The 24,135-nt window shown below is 39.0% G+C and overlaps 1 protein-coding gene across 1 annotated transcript in view; it reads right to left on the bottom strand.

Annotated features, from left to right (window-relative positions):
* Positions 1-853: 853 nt before the first annotated feature.
* The window catches only part of LOC104625640 (centrosome-associated protein 350-like), a gene marked incomplete at its 3' end in the record, with an annotated part of 31,177 nt that continues 7,895 nt past the window's right edge, over positions 854-24,135 (bottom strand). Inside the window, 16 exon segments of the mRNA XM_010293320.1 lie at positions 854-1,020; positions 2,341-2,460; positions 2,832-2,968; positions 4,905-5,036; positions 5,270-5,380; positions 6,049-6,212; positions 6,323-6,543; positions 8,122-8,311; positions 9,270-9,433; positions 10,643-10,796; positions 12,131-13,194; positions 14,696-14,817; positions 15,489-16,141; positions 16,958-17,101; positions 20,212-20,325; positions 24,051-24,135. The exon segment at positions 24,051-24,135 is cut by the window's right edge and continues 30 nt beyond it. Of these exon segments, the coding sequence (XP_010291622.1) occupies positions 854-1,020; positions 2,341-2,460; positions 2,832-2,968; positions 4,905-5,036; positions 5,270-5,380; positions 6,049-6,212; positions 6,323-6,543; positions 8,122-8,311; positions 9,270-9,433; positions 10,643-10,796; positions 12,131-13,194; positions 14,696-14,817; positions 15,489-16,141; positions 16,958-17,101; positions 20,212-20,325; positions 24,051-24,135 (3,742 nt within the window).

Below are 24,135 nucleotides of genomic sequence, written 5' to 3'. Positions count from 1 at the left end.
CAGTCCAGCTTCTCATGCTGGCCTGCTAGTGGGAAGTGAGAAGGCTGGGGGTGCATGGGAAGCTGGAGGGGACACAGCCAGGACAGCTGACCTAGGCTGGCCAACGAGATACTCCCTACCATACAACGTCATGCCCAGTACATAAACTGGAGTTGGCCAGGGGACGGGAATCGCTGCTCAGGGATGGGCTATCGATCACCAGGTGGTGAGCAATTGCTGTGCTGGGCATCACTCGTTCTTGTACATTCCTTTGTTGGTATTATTATTGTTATTGTTGTTTCCTTCTCTCTTGCTGTCCTATTAAACTGTCTTTATCTCAACCCACGAGTTTTTTCCCCAATTCTCTCCCCCATCCCACTGGGGGAGGGGGGAGTGAGTGAGCCACTGCATGGTGCTTAGCTGCCAGCTGGGGCTAAACCATGATACTACTCTAATGCAGAAAAATGGGTCCTTAGAAAATTATGACCTTAAGTAAGAGGACATCATGAAATACTGTTACCTAGCTTCAAAAGACCGAACAGACTTCCGTACACAGGTATAAACACATTTCAGAGGCTGCTGAAACATGTGGTGTTCAGCCTGCATATTCAGCAAGTGAACATCTTGCTACAGCTAGCACAGCAGAAAGTAGAATGGCCCACAGACTCCATCACACTGATGTGCAGAATTTCAAAGGTTCCCACCGCACTGTGCCATCCTCAGTTATCTCTCAAGAGGCTACCAAATTCTCCTGGGGCTCAGCTTTCTTCACACACATTCCCTCATTTATTTCAGAAACTAATTTTGAAACAGCATGTCCCCCGCCACGTGCCTACCCCCTTCAGATTAGTCTCATGCAAACAATACAGCTAACCTTTTTCATCTGGCAGTGATAAAATACTATCGCTCGGCAAGGAATCATCCACACCAGTATGAGCCTGTTCTTCAATACTGCTAGTAATCTTCTCACGACGGGAAAGCTTCTTCTCATTCTCCTTAGAAGATGGAACTGAAGGACTCTCTTGGCGGCTGCTGGTACTACTGTGTTATCAAGAGACAATTTTTTAAAAAATTACTTTGCACATTTCAAAATATTTATTGTACATTACTACTGTACATACCATGATTAACAACCCAGTAATAACTGACATGCAGAGGCTCTGTTTTGTTTTTAAAATTCTGCTTGAATTTTAAAATTCCAAACCTCATCTACTTTAAAAAATACTTTAAAATTCCAAACCTCATCAAGCTGCTGATTGACAGTGGAACTTGTTATTTTTATTCTACCTTAGAATGCAAGTGGTTTGTAGGTATGCACACCCTCTACCTGGCAATGAGTATTGATGATAAACCATTGAAAACATCTCTCCTTACAGTTTTTTTAAAAGGATGAGCAAGATAGCAATACTATTTTAAATTAGAACAACTACAGAGGACAAAATCATTCCAGCTGGTCAAGATCAGAGAAGTGCTCTGAGAAACTTCATGGGACCCAGCTAGATCAGGTAAGTGAATAGGGGGCGGGGTGGGGGGGGGGCTAAAAATCCAATATTAAACACAGGCAAGATACTGAAAAACAACACCAGAAATTAGTCCAGTCTAAACTTCAGGCAAGCAGCACTCCAGGCACTTCATGTAAAGTCTCAAGCCAGTGCAAAGCAGCAGTGGAAAAAAGCCAATCCTAACAAGATGGCCAGATACACAGAGAACAGAGTAGAAAGGAATGCACATTACAGAGTAGGCAGTTCTACAGGTCCCTGCACTGTGTTTTCAGAACATATGCTCCAGTCTACGTCCTAGTCCATTTCAAAACTACACAAAGCTAAATGAGAAGGGCATAAAATCACAAATATTTAGGACAGGGAAAAAGACTCAGATAAACAGAGACTTAAAGGGACCTTTAGGTTACAAAGGTGATGCAATAGAAGTATTGATACAGATACAGTCTCACAAGAGCTAAACAGCAGCGAACAACCATTTCCCTTCACCTGCTTGCTAGACTCTTGCTAATTCAGCTAAATGAGGAAGTAGATGCGGAACTCAATTATTCTAAAGTTAGGAAAGAGATGAGCATCCATTTAGAACAAATAGAGTAAATTCAAAACTGAAGATACTAACACACAACATACTATTACACTGGGGACCACAGTGTAGTAGGATTTTTAATTAAAGGCAGAGCAAATTCTGGTAGGCATGTAAACTTTCAAGCTCCGGAATATAAGATAGGTTTACCTGTTGAAGGTTTAATACTGACTTTCCCTCTTTTAAAAAAAAAAAATTGAAGGAAATATCTTGATATTCCTTTGTACAGTAGTTCTTACTTAGAGCAAAAAACCCCTGTGTAATCTAAACTCTTCTTACCTCTGATCATGAACTTTTGATCTTGAGGACTCTGAATAACTATCAAACATCGGTGAATATGTCTGTTTTGAGTCACCTGTCTCTTCTTTACCTTGTGACATGGCAGCAGACTCACATTTCCTGAGAGAGAGAAGTGTTTTGGGTAAATCTGTGTTGTCTTAAAGAGTAATACGGTTTTCACAAGCTTTCATCAAATTGTTACTAGAATTAGTAATAGTTAAAATTTCTGAAAAGACCACTTAAAGCTTAGACTAGTTAAATCATCCCAGAAAATGTTTAGAGCATCTTTTACTACTCCTTTTTATAGAGTTTCATATCACCAGTTAATGTCACCTTTGGGGTACGCTACTTAGGGCATAAAGATAGAAGAAGAATTTAGATTTCTAAATGCTCACTTGTTGTGACATCTTACAATTTTCTCCAAGAATAGGTGAACCAAAACGTAACTATCTTACTTCTCCCTTCCCAAGATGTGAAACATTAGGGAAAACCTGTTTGTATCACTCCGGGCTCTCAGTTGCTTCATGAACTCTGAGTGATGCTGCCGCTGGTGGTCAAACAAGGTGGTGACTGGAGCGACTGGAGCACTGACAGTGTCCGAGATTTGGGTTCGTGCTAACTCTGTCATCTGAGTACAATAAAAACCAAAGGAATGCAATGAGCTTATTAGCATCAAAATGTTTTTGAAAGAGAAAATAGTCAGTCTCACAGGTAATTTACTGATTTATTGAACAAACGTGTAAGACGTGGTTTTGAAATGGTTTGTAATTACATACTTACCAATCTTGGTTGTAAACAGTGCATACTGCTCTGCAAATTCATATTCTTTAATTTATCCAAAGTGGAATTATTGATATGAAACTACAGACATGAAAGACACTACTTATCGTATCATTCTGATCAACTTAAGCAAACTCTGATCACTAGAATGATTCCAGACCTACCATTACTATTCATTAAAAAAAGAAAGGAAAAACAAACCCAACAGAAACAATGTTTTCTTTTTCACTTGAAAGTGCATCTTGCCCAAAGAGCAAGAAATATTATTTCCACTCTAAATGAAGCAACAGGTTTAAAGTTCCCATATTATGCAAACTACCATTTCTAAAACTGGTGGCATTAAATCAACAGATAGCCATACATTTCTCCTTTTTAATGCATGGCAGTCACTGTGTATCTGACTGGAAATAAGAACAACTTCAGAAATCACAGCGGATAACACTGGTTTTTAGAAGCTTTAGAATTTACTACTTTTCTTCTTGTTCAGAGGTCTGCCTCTTGCAGAGCAGGGAACTCAGGATGGTTTTGAAGGTAGCAATAAGCTGTATTTCAGTAACTTCCAATACACATACTATGCTTCTTCATTAATTCTTCAATTACTGTATGCATTAATTGTAATGCATATGATTTTGTAAAAACAAGTGAATATCAGGAGTCACTAGTGACTGGATGGATGAAAACATGGATGGAAAAACTATTCTGCTAGCCACCACCCGGTCACCCCCATCAACCACTCCACAAGCACCTCTTACTCTCAGCCTTCGAACTTAGAGCAAAACAAGATACTAAAACCTTACATCAAATAATAGCTGTCTTTGTTTCTTCTACCCTATTTCTTAATCGGTTTTCACTTACTTCAGCTCTATAAACTACATGTTTGTCTTCATCCAAGACTTCGCTACCTGCTATCAACAACCCCTGCACGTCTCAGATGCTTTTCTGCTCCTTTAATATACCTCATTCTTGCCCATTCAAAAATTATTTAAACTTCACATCTTTGGTAAAGTCCAGAACAAGTACATCTGTATTATTCTACAGTCCCATTACCTACCATAAAAACAGCCTTGCTGAGCACCAACATGTGCATAAGCTGTGAAAGAACAGTCATGTTAATACCCATCAGCCTTCTATATGCTCCATCCCGTAACCCCAATTCACAGTCATTGTGATTGCTAAACTATGAAAAAGCAAAAGCGTATTTTTTGGTTACTGTGTTTCTTACCTATGCTACAGCTACTACAGGTCAGGAACAACAAGTAAAAAAACTGATAAACTGATATATAAAACTGAAAACTAATAAATATTCTGTATGCCACAAGAAGAATGAAGAGAGACTCAAAAAAAGAAAACTTCAAACTGTAGCAAGAGCTCTGCTGAAAATCATCCCTCCTCTTTTTTTTAATTCATTGGTCTCCTCTACCTTCAAAAGTACGCAAAATTGTAATTTCCCTGCTTTTCTAACAGACATGGGATCAGTCCCTGACGGATTGCAACTCTTACAAATTAAAGATGATGTGTTCACTATCATCAGTCTATCCTGGAAGAACAAACTTGTTAACAATTCATTAACTGTAAGATCATAAGGACAGAGATTTAAGGCTGCTGACTGACTTCTAAGTAACAATGACAGAAAAGCTCCTTTAAAGTCCTATCGTTTGTCATGTTATGAAGGTGAAGAAGTTGCACTGAGAATGACACTGAACAGAAAATAACCTAGGGGCAAAAAGGTATTCAAGGTAATACTGAAATCACAGTAGCTCTTTCTTTTCAACTCAGGACCTCACCTCACGGATCTGGTGAGTTGCATCTGTACTGAGAAGTGCAGTTTCTGCCTGCTTGGCTGCAGCCTTGCATGGGGTCTCTTGTACAGCCTCCTGCCGTGACTGGACCAGATGCTGCAGTGACTCTGCATGGACCTATGCCAAAAAGACAGCCAGTTCAGCTCTTCAGAATTTTCTGGCTAGAGTAAGTACAGTTTTATTTCTCAAAATCTGGGGGGAAACAGTTTGAAATTGGCCCTGAAGAGCTCTTTTCAGCTATATTAAACCCCTTCAACATTTCCATATGTTTTAAGAACACTCGTAGGCACGGATTTACTTACAGCATTTTGCCTTTTACACACTCCACATTTTTTGAAGGGCAGCATTACCTGAGCTGCCTTCTGCCTTGCCTCGTCCAGTTGTCTCTGACTTTCTAAAGCTTCTTGTTCGGCTTTGATTTTCAAAAGGGCTAAGTCCCGTTCATGGCGCTGCTGCTGTGCCTACAGATTAGGAAAACAAGTTTTAATCATGTAAGTTAAATGTAACGACCTTTTCTGACTTAGTCACTGTCTGCAACTACCTTTGAAAGACCTAGATCTACTCTACTGGTGGTGCCTCTTCTGCTAAAATAAAATTTTCAACCTACTGACTGACCCTCTCCCTTTTTAAGTAGACAGTAGACAATGCACATTCCCCACACTCTTCCACCACGGTGTAGAACAAAAGAGGATTTGGGAGACCAATTAATTCAACAAAACAGAACAAGCAATCTTATCAACATAGGGAAATTTCAACCAAAAATATCCTTTTCATGAAATAAGACAAATGAACCAGCCTGAACAACTACACCATGTGGGATCAGGACCCAACATCAAACCCAGTAAATAATTAAGATTTTATTTTATTGAAGTACACAACCAAAGCAATGATTCCAGCTAATGGTATATTAACGACACATATTCTAAGAGTCACCAGTTCCTTGGTGTCAACTTAAAATAAGACAGACAACAGACATTAATCCTCAAAAATTGACATTATCAGAGATGCTCCATCATGCTCATTACAATTTCTCTGCATTGCTAAAAAAAGCACACCTCACCCTAATTTGATTCATTTTCTTGCAAAATAAAAAAAGGAAGGTTAAGACAAGGAAGTATTTTTCCATTACCTTTAGAATCTGAGCCAGAGAAACACTCTCCTGCTGGGCAAGTGATATGCCTCGTACTCGTTCTACATCTGAGAGCTGTCGCACGGACTCCTCAATAGCACTAAGGTAGTTCAATTCTGCTGATAAACGATGCTGAAGACCAGTAGGGGAGAAGCGCATGCATCCTGCAGGATAAGACTTAATGGTCAACCTTGCAAACTTCAGTAGCCCACATCAAAAAATAAAGAAAAAAATAATATAACTGCTCTGGGATGGTTTTAACAAAACAACTCACCACTCGCTGAGGCGGCTGCTGCTACAGACCTGCTGGTTCCCAGACTCAAGTCAGGGAAGGCTACGTTAGGCTTCAGCCCTGGTGCTGTACTTCCAGAAAAGCCAGCAGGTGACTTGACTCTTTCTGCTGTATTGCTTATAGAATCAAACTGCAACATTTTTTGCGATCCAGGAGATGGGGAAGAATTCGGCGTTTTCTGGGATCTTCCCTTCTCTGAGAAACTGACAGCAAAATGAAAAAAGAAAGGAGTCAATATTGTCCTGAGTCCAGCCATTTGATAAGACAATACAGTAATAACCTAGTTCTTCCATTTATATACACCAACCAAAAGACCCACGCAAAAGGCACAGTCCTTTATGGTTTGCATAGGTTCAGTCTGCCTTTAGGAAACAGCCTTACAAGATGGGTTTTGTACTTATATTCCAGTTTAGGGTTAAGTTTCTAGCACACCCTATTTTTCCCCCAAGTATTAAACCTCGTTAGCAAACATAAAAAAAAAAAATTAACATAGTATCTACATGTTCTACATGGCCAGACAAGCAGTTCCAATGCCTCCTGTTAGCAACCTGGCAGTGCAGGATGCACTCACCTGCATGGGCATTTACACATCTGTTTTGAGAGTCCAAGTGAAGAACTTTCTTTTACTCACAGGAAATTAGGGCAATATTTTGATATCAGAATACCATGGACAGTATTTTTAAAAAGTAAACAGGTTAGTTTCAGCATAGGGATGCAACTGAATGTGATAAGCCACTGCCCTGAGTCTCAATCTCTCATCAAAATGCAACAAAATGCCTGAAGGCCAAAACTTGACTTAGTAAGTCTGATAATACTACAGTAAAATACTACAGAAACATTTCTTTTTAATAGTCAGTTGAAGACATCGCTTTCCAAACATACAGAAAATGATGCACACACTTCTTAGATTTACTATTCCAATTTTATTAAGCCAAAGACGACTAACAGTGGCTGCTTAAATCCCTTAGGAAGATATTCTGCTTTACTTGGCACATCTTAGAGGAGGGGTCACAGGACATTTCAGTGCCAATACAGGATATCAGTGAAATTCAGCAATATAAGCAAACATCTCAGAACTTCTCTATATCCACACAGAATGAGTGAGAGACCATTCGTATTATTTGTTGCTTTTTAGAAAAAAGTGCAGTGAAAACTAAGCTCACTATTTCATAACCATCCTCACTGCACAATTAGCAAAAAAACTGCATTCACAGCTACACATACAGAGGATGCAACCGAAAGTTAGTATTTTTCCTCTTTTTTCTATGTTCTTTTCTGAGAATCAGTTCATTTCTGAAAAAAAAAAAAAAAACAAACCCCAAAAAACCAACCACCAAACAAACATCTACTCACATTGCTGGATAGGCTTATGAGTATCAGCTGAACATAAGTGAATCCTGCACAGGTTGACTAGCTATTTTTTTTCCCCCCACACTTCTTACAGACCATTTGTAGAAGTGGAAAACAAAAATTGTATTTCAATGCTCAAGGTACTGAACATGACAGGATACCTGTATTGGCCAGTTATCCTTACAAAAACAGAGGAGTCATTTGGGGAGGACTCACCGTTTTGTATTTTCTCTTACTATAGCCATCTACTTTGGCCTTTCATATTTAAAATACGGGGGGAAAAATGTTTTCTGCATGCCCATCTTACTCACATTTGATCATTTCTGTTACTTTCTGTTTGCATATCCAAAGACACAGCTGGTTTTGATAACAAGCTGTAACACCACCAAGCGTAGTTATATTTGCATGGAGTCTTATAAGGTTCATGTTACCTCATTAGGGAGTGTCCAGACAAGTTTTCCAATGTGCTGTCTGTATCTGGGTTCTGCTCGTGATCTTTACTAGAAATTCTGCTACTTGATAAGGACTTCTTTGTCTGTTGGGATCCCCACTCTAATTCAGATAGCATTTTATCTTCTTCCACAGGAAAGTGGTGAGAACTTCCGTTGAAAGAGTCCAACCCTAAGAAGCAACAACATTGCGAAAGTTTACATTTGGTATTCTAAGTATGAATATCTTAGCCATCAGGAGCCCCACAAAACAAATAACTGAGAACTTCCCACCCCCGCAAAAGATGTCTGAGTTAGAAGTCTATAAATCCAACAAGCAAGAAATGTAAATTTGGCAGCTTTCTACAGGAGATTAAGTTCTCCTCTGCATATTGTTTCCACTGTCAACAAAACTGTCACTCTGCTTTCATTTCAGCACAGTATCAGCTTAAATAAAGAAAACAAGCATTTTACTCTTCAATACTGACAATTAGAATAAAGCCTAGCTTTCTTTCGGTAAGCTGGAGAATTTTGAAAAAACAGGAAGATATATAATTTGGAATACCCTATCTTATTTTTATCATCCTTTTATTGACTTTAAAACTAGCTTTCCCTTATGTCATCCACTGCTTACATAGTAAGAGTGTATCAAATATCAAATTTCTTCATGTTTTTGTAATGTACAAGTTACCGTAGGAAGAAGCATATTTATGAAATTTGAGCACTATGAAAACTGTCTGTGATCCAAAGGTGAGGCATATGCAGGCAAACTTATTGTCACCTTCATAAATGTGGCCATAACTCAGATTTCTCAGCAGCCTATTGGAATTTCCTCAGTACAGAATCTGAGGATCGTTCCCATATGATATTAAAATTAAAATTAATTTGTTAGAAGGCTGGTTTAGGAAAGGAAACATTTGCAATACTGTTGTTAATCTCTTGCTTATTTAATTTTGAATGACTTCATTTTAAGGTCAGAGAATAATTAGACTCAAAAAGAATTTAGGAAGGAATCACTGGAGGAAGGAATAAATCCTCCTATCAGTATTAGATTACAGCTGCTACATATGCAGGAAGACTGCAATTTTCATAACAAGAAAACCCTAAAACCTCCTTAAAAAAAATACCCTACAGTCAAGTACTGCACTTACGCTCCTTTTTCCCTCTCTTTTTAGAGGAAGCAGATGAGCGAGAAGATGCTGCAGACCGTGGTCCTGGTGAAAGCTGAGAAGCAAGCTCTACAGATCGAGGTTCATGGGGAGACTTCCTACTAGGAACTTCTTCCTGAATGCTTGAATTACTGCTGCCAGCAACACTAAAAAGGAGCACATTGACAGTGATTAGCTACGGACTTCGAACTCCTGCATTACACTGTGCACAAGAAATGCACCACATTTTAAATTAGAGACAGATGGCTAAAACTGCACTAATTAGCCCATCTTGAAAAGCATTGATTTTAGGGATTAAAAACTATGACAGCTAAAACAGTAGGAAGTTTGACATGATATTGAACATATCAAAACGTACTTCTGATAACATGAAACAGTAAAAGATGGGTAACAACCATCCTTTCCAATGCTAACTTTTAAAAGCTATTTGGCTACAGACTTGAACAACATAAGAATAACTCCAGATATGACCGCATTTTAGATCACCTCTGGGAATACCGGTATCCTCAATAAATTGACAGAAATATAAGTGATTTTCCATAAAGGATTACAAAAGATTTGCAAATAAGGGGGGGTAATGCACCATACACTAAATAATACCAACAGAAGACCTATCAAGAAGTTTTCTTTTCAGAAAGAAAGCATTTTTTTGCAGCCAACATTTTCAGTGCCCTAAGTGCCTTTTACCTTCTTTAAAGTACCACCAGTATAAACACAGCACTTGCGGCCTTCCCTAAGGTGCCCAAAAGATGTAAATATATCTCATTACAAAAAAGGGGTCTTAGCAAATTCAGGAAGCCACACAAACTCAGTAGTAACACAGAGAGCCTAGGATTTACAGTCTTCAAATTTTAGTCTGAACAAAAGGTTTTAAATGTTCTTACAAACAATTTATGTATCCATTACTAAGCATTACTGAACCCTTACTGAAAGCAATTATAGGCTTTTTATAAAATTTTGAAGTACTGAAGCTATTTTAACACTTTCAAATATCTTTTCTTTTTTCTAAATTACAAAGACTAACCAACTGAGTAGTGTAGCAGCCACACAAGTTGGAGAACTAATTTTCACCTGACTACAAAGGATAAGAACCTTGCTTAAAGGTACCTGCCAGACTAAAGAACAACAAAAATTAGATAGAGAACAGGAACATTTGACTCTAATCCTTATGTCTTAACCATGCTGGTTGCTATGTTAACTGCAAGGTCCTAAGGAAATACCTTATCACTTTGACTAGCACTGCAAGACAGCATAACAGAAAAGATATCCAACATATTATGAAACACATTTTGCATTAACTATTTTCTGTTGAATTCTGCGTTCTGATTTTTACAAGAAGTCTAACACACAGTTACCTGAGGTCACGTGCAATCTTTTTGTCTGTTAAAGTGCCGCTTCCCTGTGATGAGGCAAAATCATCTTCGTAAGAAACCACGCTCTCTGGAGGGCTCATGGCAGGGAGTAAAGGGCGCAGGAGGGCAGAACCTCCATTCGACCTTTCATCAAATGCTGAAGTATGGACAAAGAAGGGAAAAGACAAAAATGATATGAAAAGCAAATGTGCATCAAACAAGTAACAAAACTGCAGGAATTAAAATGCTTCCAGCCACAAGTTACGAAGACTTCCTTTCAAACACAAAAACGTCAAGAGAACAACAGTACAGCCATCTCATGGCAGCTTTAGCACAACATAACAAGCACAGTCTTCCTCTTTTTGTAAATTATTGATTACTTCATTAACAGGCTCCCAACTAAAACATTCTTGAAGCGCACAGGGCTTGAGAGTAGAGCCATCCGCAGAAAATCTAAATGCGATCATCTTTAAGGGAAAATAAAATTAAGGAAAAAAAGATTCAAGAAAAATCACAAGGTAAAAATCAACCTCTCAAGAAACAATCCTCCTCAAAATGAGGAACTCAAGGCAAGCGAAACATTACTCATAAAATGAAGAATAAATTTGTACAAAAAATGAAGATCAAACAAAGCATCCTGCATGAGACACTTGTAAAGCATGCCCTAAGACACTAATACTTGAAATGGGCCCATTTAAGCAAGAGACTTTCCTTACTGATATACCAAAACCCTACCTTCTCAAAATCCAATATGGTTACCAGAGTTTTAATTGCTGCACTACTTCGAGACATTATCGAATAACTCATATGAGCAAAGATGCAAAAGGAAAGTCCACATCATTCATCCACTGAAGTTGATGTTTCTAATGATACAGTAAAGCTATATTTTTCCTGTGTAGCAAGAACTCAGGATATATGCAAGCACTCATATTTATGCCATAAAGTGCTGCATAAAACATGAATTTCATCTTTCTGCCTTAACTGAAACAGGAATGATGCATTACTACAGATGATCTGGAGTGCATATATAGTAAGAGGATGCACATTCCAATCCAGAGGGTCTGTTCTCCATGGTGGAGAGAACCATTTCCAAACGCACGCTGGGCAACTTATATTTAGTATGTAATTTTGGATACAATAAATGTGAACTTTACATTCACAATTCCATAACCGGAATGGGTGTCCTTAATATATGAACCCAGTATATGAATTAGTTCTTGATCTAGAAATACAGAGCAATGTAATAGAAAAATAATCTTCTTCCAGCCCAAAAGCGTGTGTGGGTTTCTTCTTTTTTTCCTTAGACAAGGTGGCAAAAGAAGGCGGGGGGCAATAATTTATCATGCAAAAGTAAAGTGCGAACGCCTTATACAGATTCATGTTTGAGACATCTAAAAGCACATTCCTTACCTGTGAAGTATAAAGTGTAAGGAGTAGTAAGACTGGGAAAATAGTAATTCACAAGAGCTTCGAGAAATTTTTCCATTTTACCTTTTCCATGAAGCTGATAACTTTTCGCAAAGATGTTGATGACACTGTGGGGACTTCCCTTCGCCAGTTCTTCCCATGGCCCCTTGCTGTGTGCGCCACTTGTCTGAGTGAAAAGTGGCAAATACTTCTCAGCTTCTTTCTGAAATTCCTTTATGGGCTCAAAAGCATTTCTGTCCCGAATGCAAAAATCCTTCTCTTTTAATGTCTCCAGCATCTTCAGCGGCAACTGTTTGTGCTGGCCTCCTTCCTCTTCAGAGAGGTTTCCATCACTCAGAAGAGGCCCTTCACTGATGGAGTCGATGCTGGACTCGTGAGGAATTACAGCTTTGTTTGGAGCGTAAGCCTGGCTTTCACGCCCCGGGGAGTCAGCCTGTCTCTTAGATAAATGTCCTAGTATCCCCTCGTGCCTGTTAGCAGCAGGAGACCTCATTCCAAGACTGACTGCAGCACTATGAGGCCTGATTGTCTCCGGGAGCTTTTTAAATTCACTAAGGTTGCCTACCCCAGGAAGGCTGTCATCAAAAGCTGTATGAGACACACAGGTCCCCAACATCTTCTGAATTCTGGCTGAAAAAGCATCTTCATTTTCTTCTCTCACGGGAGGACTCACAGCCTTTGCCCACCGCCCATCATCCTGGTTTTCTTGCAAAAATTCATGCTCTGAGTTCCACATGGTACCATAATTGATACCAGCCCCTGCCAACTTTTTGGCTTCACTTTCAATCCTGCTAGAAAGGGAAGCAGCTGTAGCTTTCAAAGCTTCAATCCGATCTAATTTGCTTTTATATTGGTGAGCAGTAGGTTTTACTAAGAGATTTTGCTGTGCAGCTGGTGAATTCAGGTATGGCTGAGGCATCAGGGTCAGCGATCCCACGGGTGCAGCATGGCTTCTCCTGCCTGCCAACATCGCGTCACACTCCTTTGACAAAAGGTCCATCTGCTCCAGACTCCAGTGCTGGGAGCAAGGGCCTCCACTTGAGCCCATGAAAGCTTGCGGGTGAGAGAGCTGGACTCTTGGGCTCAATCTGTCTGGCTGTACCCATGGGGGCTCCATCAAATCACTCCTGAAATGAAAAGTCAACATTTAAGTTGATGACTTATGCAAGTACGGTTATTTTAGATGAAAGTGTTGTTGCCACATATTTATTTTTCAGGAAGAAATACTTTCTGGTGGAGTCAGAGGGGCAGGGAAAGGGACAGTAAACAGTTACAGATTATTTAAAAAAAAACAACAACAGAGCACCTTCCAAATTTGAAATGGCATTTATGGTGTGTGTTTTAGAGTTGTAACAAGCTGAGTGTTTTCATCAGCAGCAGTTAGCCTTTTCCAAAAGGTTAGTGACTTCAAAAGGGAGGAGGTATCTCCCCCCCAACCCCCTTGGAATTTCTTAGCCCCAGCCTTCCCCCTCCAGTTGAACCCAGCCCATGTTTCACTGGAGGTGTCACTTAGGGTAGGCATGAAGAACACTTAGAGAAAAGGAAGACTGGAAATATAAGGATGTTTAAAGTTCTCTAAGACATCTTTTTTATTTCCAGACAGCTCCCACTTGCATGACAGGAGCTCTGTAGAGACCTTCCTTCTCTAGTATAACTTGCACCTATTTTGAATACTAGGCAACCTGGAAAGTCCCTCACAAAAAACTGCTTCTCTGCTTACCATGAGGGTCTCCAAATAACTTATGCAGCCCTCTTAAGTCTCATCACTCCCCTACTATTAGTACTTACATTTTTTCCTTACGATGTTACGCTAGCAATATTTACTACCATGTGGTTTATCAGCCTGTTCTATACACAGTACTACATAGCATTCCTAGTGCTTCCTTGAACTCGTCCAAAAAAGAAAGAGGTTTCATTGAATCTGCAAAGTCAGTGTGGATTTGACCAAGTTAAGGTACAGATAATGAAGCAAGTAATAAAGAGGCAGACATTCACCATGTAATTAAAACTGAAGACACACTTGCACAACAGGGTTATTAAGGATATGTAAGAAACTTTATGATTTTTAGTTCCTTATATTTAAGTAGTTAGTTAGGCACTTTGACTTACAGTAAGAAAAACTTTGATAATACACTGAACGATTAAAAATGGTGAAAGCAGCATGAAAAGAAATAAGGAAAGGTTAGTTCCAAGCAGAAGCAGAGGTTTTCAGTACTTTACAGACAGTAGCTAAAGGCCTTAATCCAAGACAATACATTAAATAGAAACATTGAACAAATCAAATACGAAAAATCAACAGACTTATTCATATGATCAGCTACCCTTGCCTGATGGCAATGGCAGAGGAAATATAGTCTTCCAATATGAAATGGGCATCCCCTTGATGTCAGCAAAAGATTAACAGCAACCACCATTCACTTTATTTACAGGCTCACTAAATATCCATAGCTAAAATTTCCATATGCTTTCCTGCATCAGCTTCCTCTTTACTGTGAGGAAATGTTGTAATTGCCATAAAGACAATTCACTCTCGCTACGACATGAACTTAAGAGCCTAGTCTATTTTCGCCTCTCAGGCATGAAAACTAGAGTATTTTCGTCTCTCTCAAAAGGCCCGCAATGGCTCACCTCAGTAGCGGCTGCTGCGGTTCTGAAAGCGACATGTCACTACTTGAAGATGCACTAGGAGGACGCTCTTGAGCCTTGTTTTCTTTGTCAGATTCTCCAGATGGTTGATAACCAGGTCTGGGCTATAAATGAAGACAAACAGAAAAATGCATTTTCAAAAGCCTGTAGGAGTTTAGAAGCTCTTGTCTCATTAAAATTGAAAAGGCTTACATTTCTCAGTGTAGTATCACATCTTTCCCACCACGCAAAGACTTGAAAACACAAGATGCTTATGTTTTTGCCTCAGCAGAACGTACTGGGAAAAGAGCTTTGTTCACATACTGAACTAGTTCAACTGAACACATATTGATATTAGTCTTTTATCATATATTAATCTTCTTTGATATTCAGTTTCTGATTAGCAAATTTATTTAACTCACTGTTGATGAAATTTGTCCACTGACTGAAAGTGACTTCAGACCAAGCCCTTCAGTTTGACTAATGCTTACAATTTTCTTAAGAGCCAACCATTATAGCGGCTCTCAGCCAATATCCTGAACTCTGCTTCCATTTAGAACAGGAAGATGATTTTTCATTCACCTTTCTGGTAGGCCTTGCTGTGCTGAAAAGCAGTTACTAGCAAAGAGGTTCTGGATCAAAATCACTATGTTTTTAAGCAAAAGCTACATAGTTTTCTTTGTATCCTTTCTCTTAACTGATAATCAGACCAGGACAAGTCATGACCTTCCTAAACATAGACCTCCTCTATTCCTGCAAACAACTGCAACACATTAAGTTAGTGAATCAGCTATACCTGGGTTTCCTGTACTGTAGGCAGCTGAGGCGGCTCTTCTAAAAACGTACGTTCCAGCAATAGTTTAGAATAGGTTTCCTGTAACCGTTTGGCTGCTGAAGGCTCAGGAGGAGGCATGTTCTTGACTTTAGTAAAAGCCTCCTTCTGCTTTCTGTAGAGCTCTTGGAGCCTTTTGTTCTTCTGTTCTGTTGCCTCCTTTTGTGCTTTCTTTTCTTCATTCTGCTTCTTCTTCCTCTCTTCTTGCTGCCTGATGATGTACTGACGAACCTCATCTGTATCATAGTGACGTTTCTTAGAGATCACCTGAGGCTCCTCACTGGCAGCTATCTTGTCTGGTTTCCTTTTGGTTGGACTGTGGCTCCTGGCATTTTGCGTAGGCAAAACAGATTTCTGATTCTGCTTTTCCACATCTTTCTCTTGCTTCGCACTCATGGAATCCAACTGCAAGTCATCAAGAATTCCACGTATCTCCACGGGCAGGAAGTCCTTATTTACAGGGGCATGATCTTCTTGGTTATCATCTGGAAGAGCAGCTTCCAGTTTCTTCAGGTTATTCTCAGACCGTACTTTACTCCTTGACCTTTCGGAACTTCTTGAAAAGGCTTTACGGGTAACATCCAGTCTAGAATCTGAACCTGTCCTTCCAATACAGCCTGCTAAACAACAAGATGTCAAATATTTCAGGTAAAAATCCAATTTGGGAACTACTGAAACAGCTACAAAAGTGAGGATGAGGGACGAGTGCAGATCTCACTGTCAATGTGCTTTTGTTTCATTCAGTATCATAATCTGAATACAGTAGTCTTTCCTTAGACTGAGCTCACACCCTCTATACTCTTATCAGCCTCACCACCCCACAGGTATAAACAGCACAGCAGCTACCACTGTCCCTTACTTGCCCTGTCTGAGATTCTGGATAAATTCTGAAAAGGGCCGGTGGAGGAATCAATGAAGATTTATGATGCATGCGGGTGACATTATATAGCATCTGGAAGAATCACAATTCCTATAAAACAGGGATGCCCAGCCATAGTTTATGTGTTATATGCAGCACATATTGGAAAATTTATCTGGCCTGTGGACCATTTCTAGCCATTCCTTTCCCCAGTAGCTTCAAGATGCAGACACAGATTGCAGGTGATCCATTTTTTTGGTTGCAACTTATCTCCCACCTTTTCCAGAGCTCCTGACCAACTTTGCAGCATGTACTGCCCATCAAGTCACGTGGGCAAGGCAGGCTTCCCAGGACACCAAGAAAAGTTCATAATCCACCCAGGAAGAGAGGTTAGGAATACCAACCATGGATGTGAGCAAAATTCTCCCCGCCTCGAATCCCAGGTTAAAAATAGGAGTTATTTTAATAAGAAACTGATTATGTTCTATCTCAGGAGTCTGCTTTACTCTGCGGACAAGAAGTGTTATCTAATAAAGTAAAATTAAAAAAGTCCAGTGATAAAAGTACAACTTACCAGACTTGGCAGCTCTCTCTCGTCCTGTTCTGTCACTAGATACAGCTCTTCTGTCCTGTTCTATTCTGGGAGCTGGACCCAGTATCTTTTTTACTAGCTTTTGTCCCTCCCGCCAGGAGGATGCACTTATTACATAGTTTCCACCTGCACAATAAGTAATAAATAAAAGTTAAGCACTAGATGGATATTCCAATGTAAAAAAAAAAAAAGAAGTATTTCTTGCAATTGTTCATCATTTCTATACCATTTAGTTCTGTGTAAGTGGTACGGCTGCAGTTACACAAAACAGTTGTAACAGTGATGTACCATGAAGACAACAGCTAAATCACACAACTATCAGTGCTTCGTGCCTACACATAACACAATGTAAAAATCCAAAACATACTGTAGCACATTACAGCCCTACTGATTAAATTAATTAATTTAAACTGATTTTAAGAAGAGAAAAGGGTGATACAGGTCTAACACGTATAAGCAAATGCTACTGGGGGGGAGAGGGGAAATATTTGTAGAGGACTGAGAAGAAGCTGTTCATCTCCACCTAAATAAGAAAAATAAGAAATAAAATAAAGGATCTAAAATGCTGTAATAGTAAGAACAAAAATAAAGGTGGGAGATAAAAAAAGATTCAGCTTCATATTAAAAGAGTATTAGCTGATATTCTAGAAAAAGAAAACACTCCAAAATTTTAGAGATTTTTACAGATAATTAATTGTTGAAACAGGTGTCTTGTGAGGAGGTTAAAAAATACCAAGCAGCAATTGTTCTATGCCAATACTAACTCACTGTTCTCCAGCTGGAATTTCTGTACCATGATGGAAAATAGTTAAGATATAATCCTATTAATTGGTATTTAATTCAAGAACAGACTGCCTTGCAGGTGACAGAAACCAAATCAAAATATTATTGGTATTATTTTATCATCCATTTATATTTCAATGATAAAAATTGGGTAGGGTAGATATTGGTTAGATTAAATGCTAGGTTTATTCAACTCCTCTTTCATCCCACTAACTTCCACTATTATCAATCTTTTTTTGAAATAATGACCTTAAAGAGCTTTGGAGAAGAGAGTCATATAAAAAAAAAGTATTAGCAACCTAATTCAGACCATTTAGCAGTATTTTATTGCTAGAAAAGTACCTAACTTGCATATCCTGTTTGCAGCTGATAACTACCCATTCAGTTTGGAGTTTTTACCTCCGACAGCGCTGCCTAAATAAACCCAGACACCGCAGCATGAACGCAACACAGCCAGACAAAAAGGGGACTGCACTCTGGGCCCTACAGGACTCAGAAGATCTGGTATCAAAGCAACTTCAAGTGAAATCCAGGACAGCAGACCAATGGTGTTTTGGTAATCCCAGTCCTCAATCCCCATCCTTTCTTTTCTTTTTGTTATTTTAAAGCAAAAGGAGGAAATCTGTTCAGTCAGAAGTCTGTAGCCCACTATTCATTCATTTACTAAGAGTACTCCTTGCTTGCACAGTAAATTACCCAAGTATTTTATAAATCCGTCACTTGAAACATGTCACTACAAGCCTCTCTGAAACAGAGGTATCAGCCAAAGGGGTTCTCTTGCTGAACTCACTGTTCTCAATTACTTCTGTGAGCATTTAAAAAGGCAGTGTCAAGTCTCATCTTCCATTTCAAGTCAGCTGTTTGAATTAAAACACGCTAACGGAGCGGAACATGAGCTGTGCCTATTTATAGCCTTGGCTATGTTAAGCAGTTTCTTATTGCTATGACTGGAGGACGACAGACCGTCACATATGCCACTTAGATCTGGTTCTTGTCTTCTAGGGATTTCAGGCCATCATTCTCCTCACATTTAATCCATTACAGAGAATAACCATTACCATTAAAACTTGCAGCAATCTCTGTGATCCTCCCTCACTTGGAACTGTCACAAATACGTAACTTAGTTTAGTATAGTTCCTTAATGAATTGATCAGCATAGGAAGGAGCAAATCCATACTGACCACTTACTTTTAAGTATTAGCATTCATTACCACAAAATATTCACATGCAGCTTCATGATTTACAGCATGCAGAAGCACATATTCACTCTCTAAAACCCCTGTGTAATAATCTTTTAAAGCACCTTTTTTTCTTCAACAACATGTTTACTGATTAGGGGTCACTGTATGTAAGGAGAAATATAAAACCTTAAAAGGGGCAAGAGATGCCTAACTTCACATGTATTTAAAGAAAAAAAATAAAATTAGTCTGTTAGTATGATTGCAGTCATAACTATTTACTTTGTATGAAAATTAAAACCAAATCTGAAGCAGATGTGGAAGTCTTCCTAATGCTTTTGCTACACACAATATCAAAGATTAACGTTACTGGAAAACTAAGCAGCACTGACAGAATGCCACATGTAGTTAATTTCATTTTCTACTGTAAGGCACTGCTCTACAGTAACCTGCTCTCATCATCTTCTCTGAATACTTTACTTTTATTTAATAGACAGCGGAAATGTCAGACAACAGTGAAAATAACAAAAATAATCTTAATTGGTAAAAGGAATAAACATTCCTTTGTAAGTATCAAGACTTGTAAGACTTGTCAGGGAACGTGTTTTTACATTCTTTCACTAACTGAAACAGCCAAGAATGGGTCAAGCCAGAACTGAAGGTGCAGGACAGCAACAGCTTGACACAGGACATAGAAGAACAGCCAGAGAAGGGCCAGAAGAACATCCTGTTCTCTGCTTCCCTGTGAGAAATCATACAAGGGAACAGCTTTCACTGCAGCCCCTCCTCACACAGGAGGGCAACTTGGCAAGTCCTGCCAGCACTGATTTTAATATCACCTCCATCCCTCCTCTCAGCATTATTCAGTGAGCTGTAAGTCAGGCACTAACCAGCTTCAACACAAGCAAAACAGAAGCAGGATTCACAACAGGGCTACTGCTACTTTTTGTCTGCGTTGGCCTGAGACACACCCTAAGGATACCACCTTCTCACCCCAAGAAACACACAGTCTCCAGCAGTTTCCAGAAGGTGCACACAGCAAGTGGAAAGCAGAAAATTAAAATAATCCAAAAAAGCACACACAGCCAACCAAGCAACAACAAAAACATACAGATCCCCAATGCAGCATACAGTCTACAAACACACTACAACAGCATTGTTGCACATCTGAGAAGACTTGGAAAGCAATATGCTTTAATTTTCCTTTATTTCTTGAGACAAAGCTCATCTCTGAAGGACATGTGACAGTCTTCCCCCTACAGTAGAGCTAGTCACCTTGTTTGGACTCTGGACTTGACAACCGTGTCAGTTTTTGCACTTTCCGTACTGGTCTGGTTGCTTTTTTCTCTTTGTTTCTCTCATTAGGTTTTCCTTTCACTGTTGAATCCTCTAAAAACAAACAAAAGCTGTTAAGTGATACCCCACAGGAAAGAACATAGAATAACAAGCTTGCTTCAACATTTACCTTGAGGAACCGAAATTCAGAGAAACAATAAAATTCGCTGACTCTCCCAGATTATATACTGAGATCAATTACTCCCAGTCCAGCACTTTAAAATCCTCATAGCATGAAAATTTTTAATGAAGTACTGTTTACCTATGCACCAGAACACAGCAAAGCCACAGCAACACTGTAGTAGGTCTTTACAAATTTTCAATTTTAAGAAAAATGTTAACAGTTTGACAGGAACAGTTACTGGTTCTCTTCTACTATAAATACTACATTTTACAGTATTAAAGTTCTGCAGGAACAGGTAGTTCCTTCACTCCTGAAACACATGGAGCTGCTGCTTCCACGTTAATATGCACAACAGCACATTCACTCGTTGCCTTCATGCTGGAGCATGAAAAACAGGATACCCATGCACTCTACTTTGTGAAAAACTTGTCGCAGAATTCACCCAGTGATGCAGAACTATTCCGTATCACCTAAGCCCCCATTTACAAAACAATTAGGTTTTAGGTTTTAGAGATGCCAGGAACACTTACCAAAAATAGTGTCGTATTTTACCATGTTTTCACATTAGAGTAAAGAACATAAAGAAAACCTGGGACCAATCACCACCCCACTGAGTGGGCTTCCCAGCTGCCTAAGGTACAAAGCAGGGACAAGCATTGCTCAGGAAGGACAGTCAAGCTGTGCATTCAGTCTCCGCAGTCTATACTGGACGTTTTCAAAGATTTGTTAAAGCACTGTAGTTTACATGCCTTGAAGATGCTCTTTGCTTAATCCCCAAAGTGAACTGCAAAGAAGGAACTCCCTGGCCACTATTACCACTGTTTTCTTGTTCCTCTTCTATAAAGAATGTCATCAGACAACCTACAACAACCAGGATGCAACACCCTCCACAGGTAGATCTGAAGCTTCATTTAGATGCCAATACTAACCTTTACAGTTCCTAATTTCAGCTGAACCCACTCTCTGATGGATTCCTATAGGAAGCATCAGAGACAGAACAACAGGTCATATTAAAGCATGTGGGAATGGAATTTTTAGACTCTTTCTCCCCCTTGATATCCTTCCCTTAAAAATTCTCCCACCATCTTTGAGGCTGACAACAAGCGCAGGGAAGACAGAATCAATGCATCGCGTACCAGAGGCCTCAGTGACTACATTTGCAGAAATCTAGCTTGCCTCCTCGCCTCTTTCAGTGACAAACAGTTCCTTCCTGATACCAGGAAACTGCAGGCTGCTTCCCACTCACTCTGTTCATATTACAGCAATTTTGTGCTAGTAAGGCCAATCCTGAACATCTTTAAGACAGAATTACTGGAAGCTTGGGGTCCACCATACGATATCCTTTAGCCTAACTGCTAAACCAAGATAAAGACATTCTGTACGGTCTATGCTTACATGTAAAAAGTTTATTGCAGTAAAGAACAATTCTTCTGTAGATTGGAGATCTTATAGCTTATTTTAACACTACAGAGCATGGAACAGTTTTGATACAACTGGCTGTACACACCCAAAACTCCACATGCTGTAACTTTAACACACAGTTAACACATGGATAGATAATCCAACAACCTAAAAATACATTTACAGTATATATTATGTGCAGCACCAGCATTTGATTACTTGGAATCAGCTATTTAATATAATCTTTTCATGTCAGAAAGGAGACACGTTCCACGACAGCTGTTCTATGCAGGGCATCAGGACAGGCATATGGCTAAACACACACACAGCTCCTTCCTTTTCTAGACAGAAGCCCACTGAATACGACCCAAATGCCTTTTTAATTGGACCTCTTCGCTGGACATACAAAGCTTCTCAAAAATTTGGATTTCTATAAAGAGCTCATGAATCATTCATATTGTGCTTGTCAAAACTTAAAAAAAAAAAAAAAAAAAAAAGATAGTGTAGATGAAGTCTTTAGAGATTTGGCATTAAATGCATGGACTGATGCTGAACAGAGTATTTGCAAAACAATTCTACTGAACTTTTTTGGAGTGATTCCAGAAAAACTCCTCAGTGCTTTGTCAAGCTGTACAAGTAAAAGAATCTAATAATTTCCACACCAGCCACTATACCATAAACAAAGACACCTACAGATTTAAAATCTCATGACATTCTATCCAGTCTTAAATATGTTTTGACCAACTAGAAAAGTTGTTTTTAATATGTAATAAGAAAACTCTTATGCTGCAGAAATAAAGGTTCTCAGGGGATTTTATTTTCCATTCCCTTCTTTTTTTTAATCTGATCTCTTCCTCCCTCCCCCAACTCAGTCAGTCAAAAGCAATTCAACCTTACAGCACTCCACTGTAACCAGTCTAGCAAATCAAAAAGCACACTTGGGCATCCTACCCTAGATCACCCAGAGATAAGAGCCACCAATGGTACCGCAGTTTTCCAGAGTGAAAAATTAATAAAGATTGGGTCTTGGAGCAGTAAATTTGAAAACAAAGCACATATTACAGTTTTTGTCTTTTAGCAGCATAACTGTCAAGTAAATATACAGCATTTTTTTATCATCTCTGCTTATATTTTTAAGTATCAGAATATTGTGTTGCTAAATGAGTTCGTCACCTAAAATAGATCTTTTTTCCTGTGTTGCTATTTTGCAACAACAATATTTAGTGTTTTTCAAAAGACCATTAAACGAAGAGGAATGAGTAGCTGTTTTCTGAGCTTTTAGCATTCAACATTCCCTCCTAGACCTCCATGGGAAATAAACCCCCAAGGTAACGTTCTGTTAATTTACCACTGCAAAGTTACACAGTCCCCCCTCCCATATCCTACCCAAGCCTTACAATACTGAAGGTAAAAGAACTGTAGAGGAAATAAAATCCAGAGTATTTAAAAGGTTTCTTAAACCTTCTTCCAGTCTACCTATTCTCTCACTCCTCAGGGAATCCAGGGAAGACGTCTAAAAAAGTCCTTGTGTACAAACCTCTGGCAAGTTTCTCCAAGAACTTCAGGACTTAGGTTATTCTGATATGAAGCACTAAAGTTCTACAAGTTCAGAGATATTAAACCAACCTAATGCCATATAATCTCACCTCCACCACACATACCTGAAGGCATACCCCTTTTAGTGCTGGCTACCTACTGCATTTTAAGTAAGTATTCACAGAGACTAACAATTCCCCCAGCAGCTTCAGGACTGACAATCTGTTAACACTATATTGAACAAAATAGAATTCAGGCTTCAATATATGGTGCACAAATCATTTTAGAGGTGTTAAAGATAGCAAAAAAATAGCAAAATTGTTCCCACGAGATAATATAGGCTTCATCAAAATGAGAAAGTGGTTTGGTTTTGTCCTTCTAAACAGGAAATTGCATTCATTCACACAAACACGTATAAAGAAGTTACAAAATTAAACAAAAATTGTGCTAAGACTTCTTTAATTCCTGTTTCAAAAAAAGCCATCATTTTATTCTTTTCAGTACTGATTTTCTGTTTAAAGTATTTTAATGAGAGAATGAGCAGAAGGATTCTTTTTTTCACTTTCGTGTTTGACAAGTTACTCCTCCTGTGAAGAGGAGTACAATGTATTTAACACTCATTGCTTCAATTTTTTTTTTCCATGACTTTGTAGACTTGTACAAAATAAACTTCTCTGCCTCTTAGAGAAGGTTGTGCCCAATTCAGTTTGTGTCCCACCTGTTAACTGGAGTGCTATATCTCTATACAGCTCCCGACTAATGTGGAATTCTTCCTCATGCCAGATCTTTCCATCTGGAGTGCG

This window comes from Phaethon lepturus, unplaced genomic scaffold (genome assembly GCF_000687285.1).
Source record: "Phaethon lepturus isolate BGI_N335 unplaced genomic scaffold, ASM68728v1 scaffold51808, whole genome shotgun sequence".
NCBI classification, from domain to species: Eukaryota; Metazoa; Chordata; class Aves; order Phaethontiformes; family Phaethontidae; genus Phaethon; species Phaethon lepturus.
This window is presented reverse-complemented; position numbering and strand designations above follow the sequence as displayed.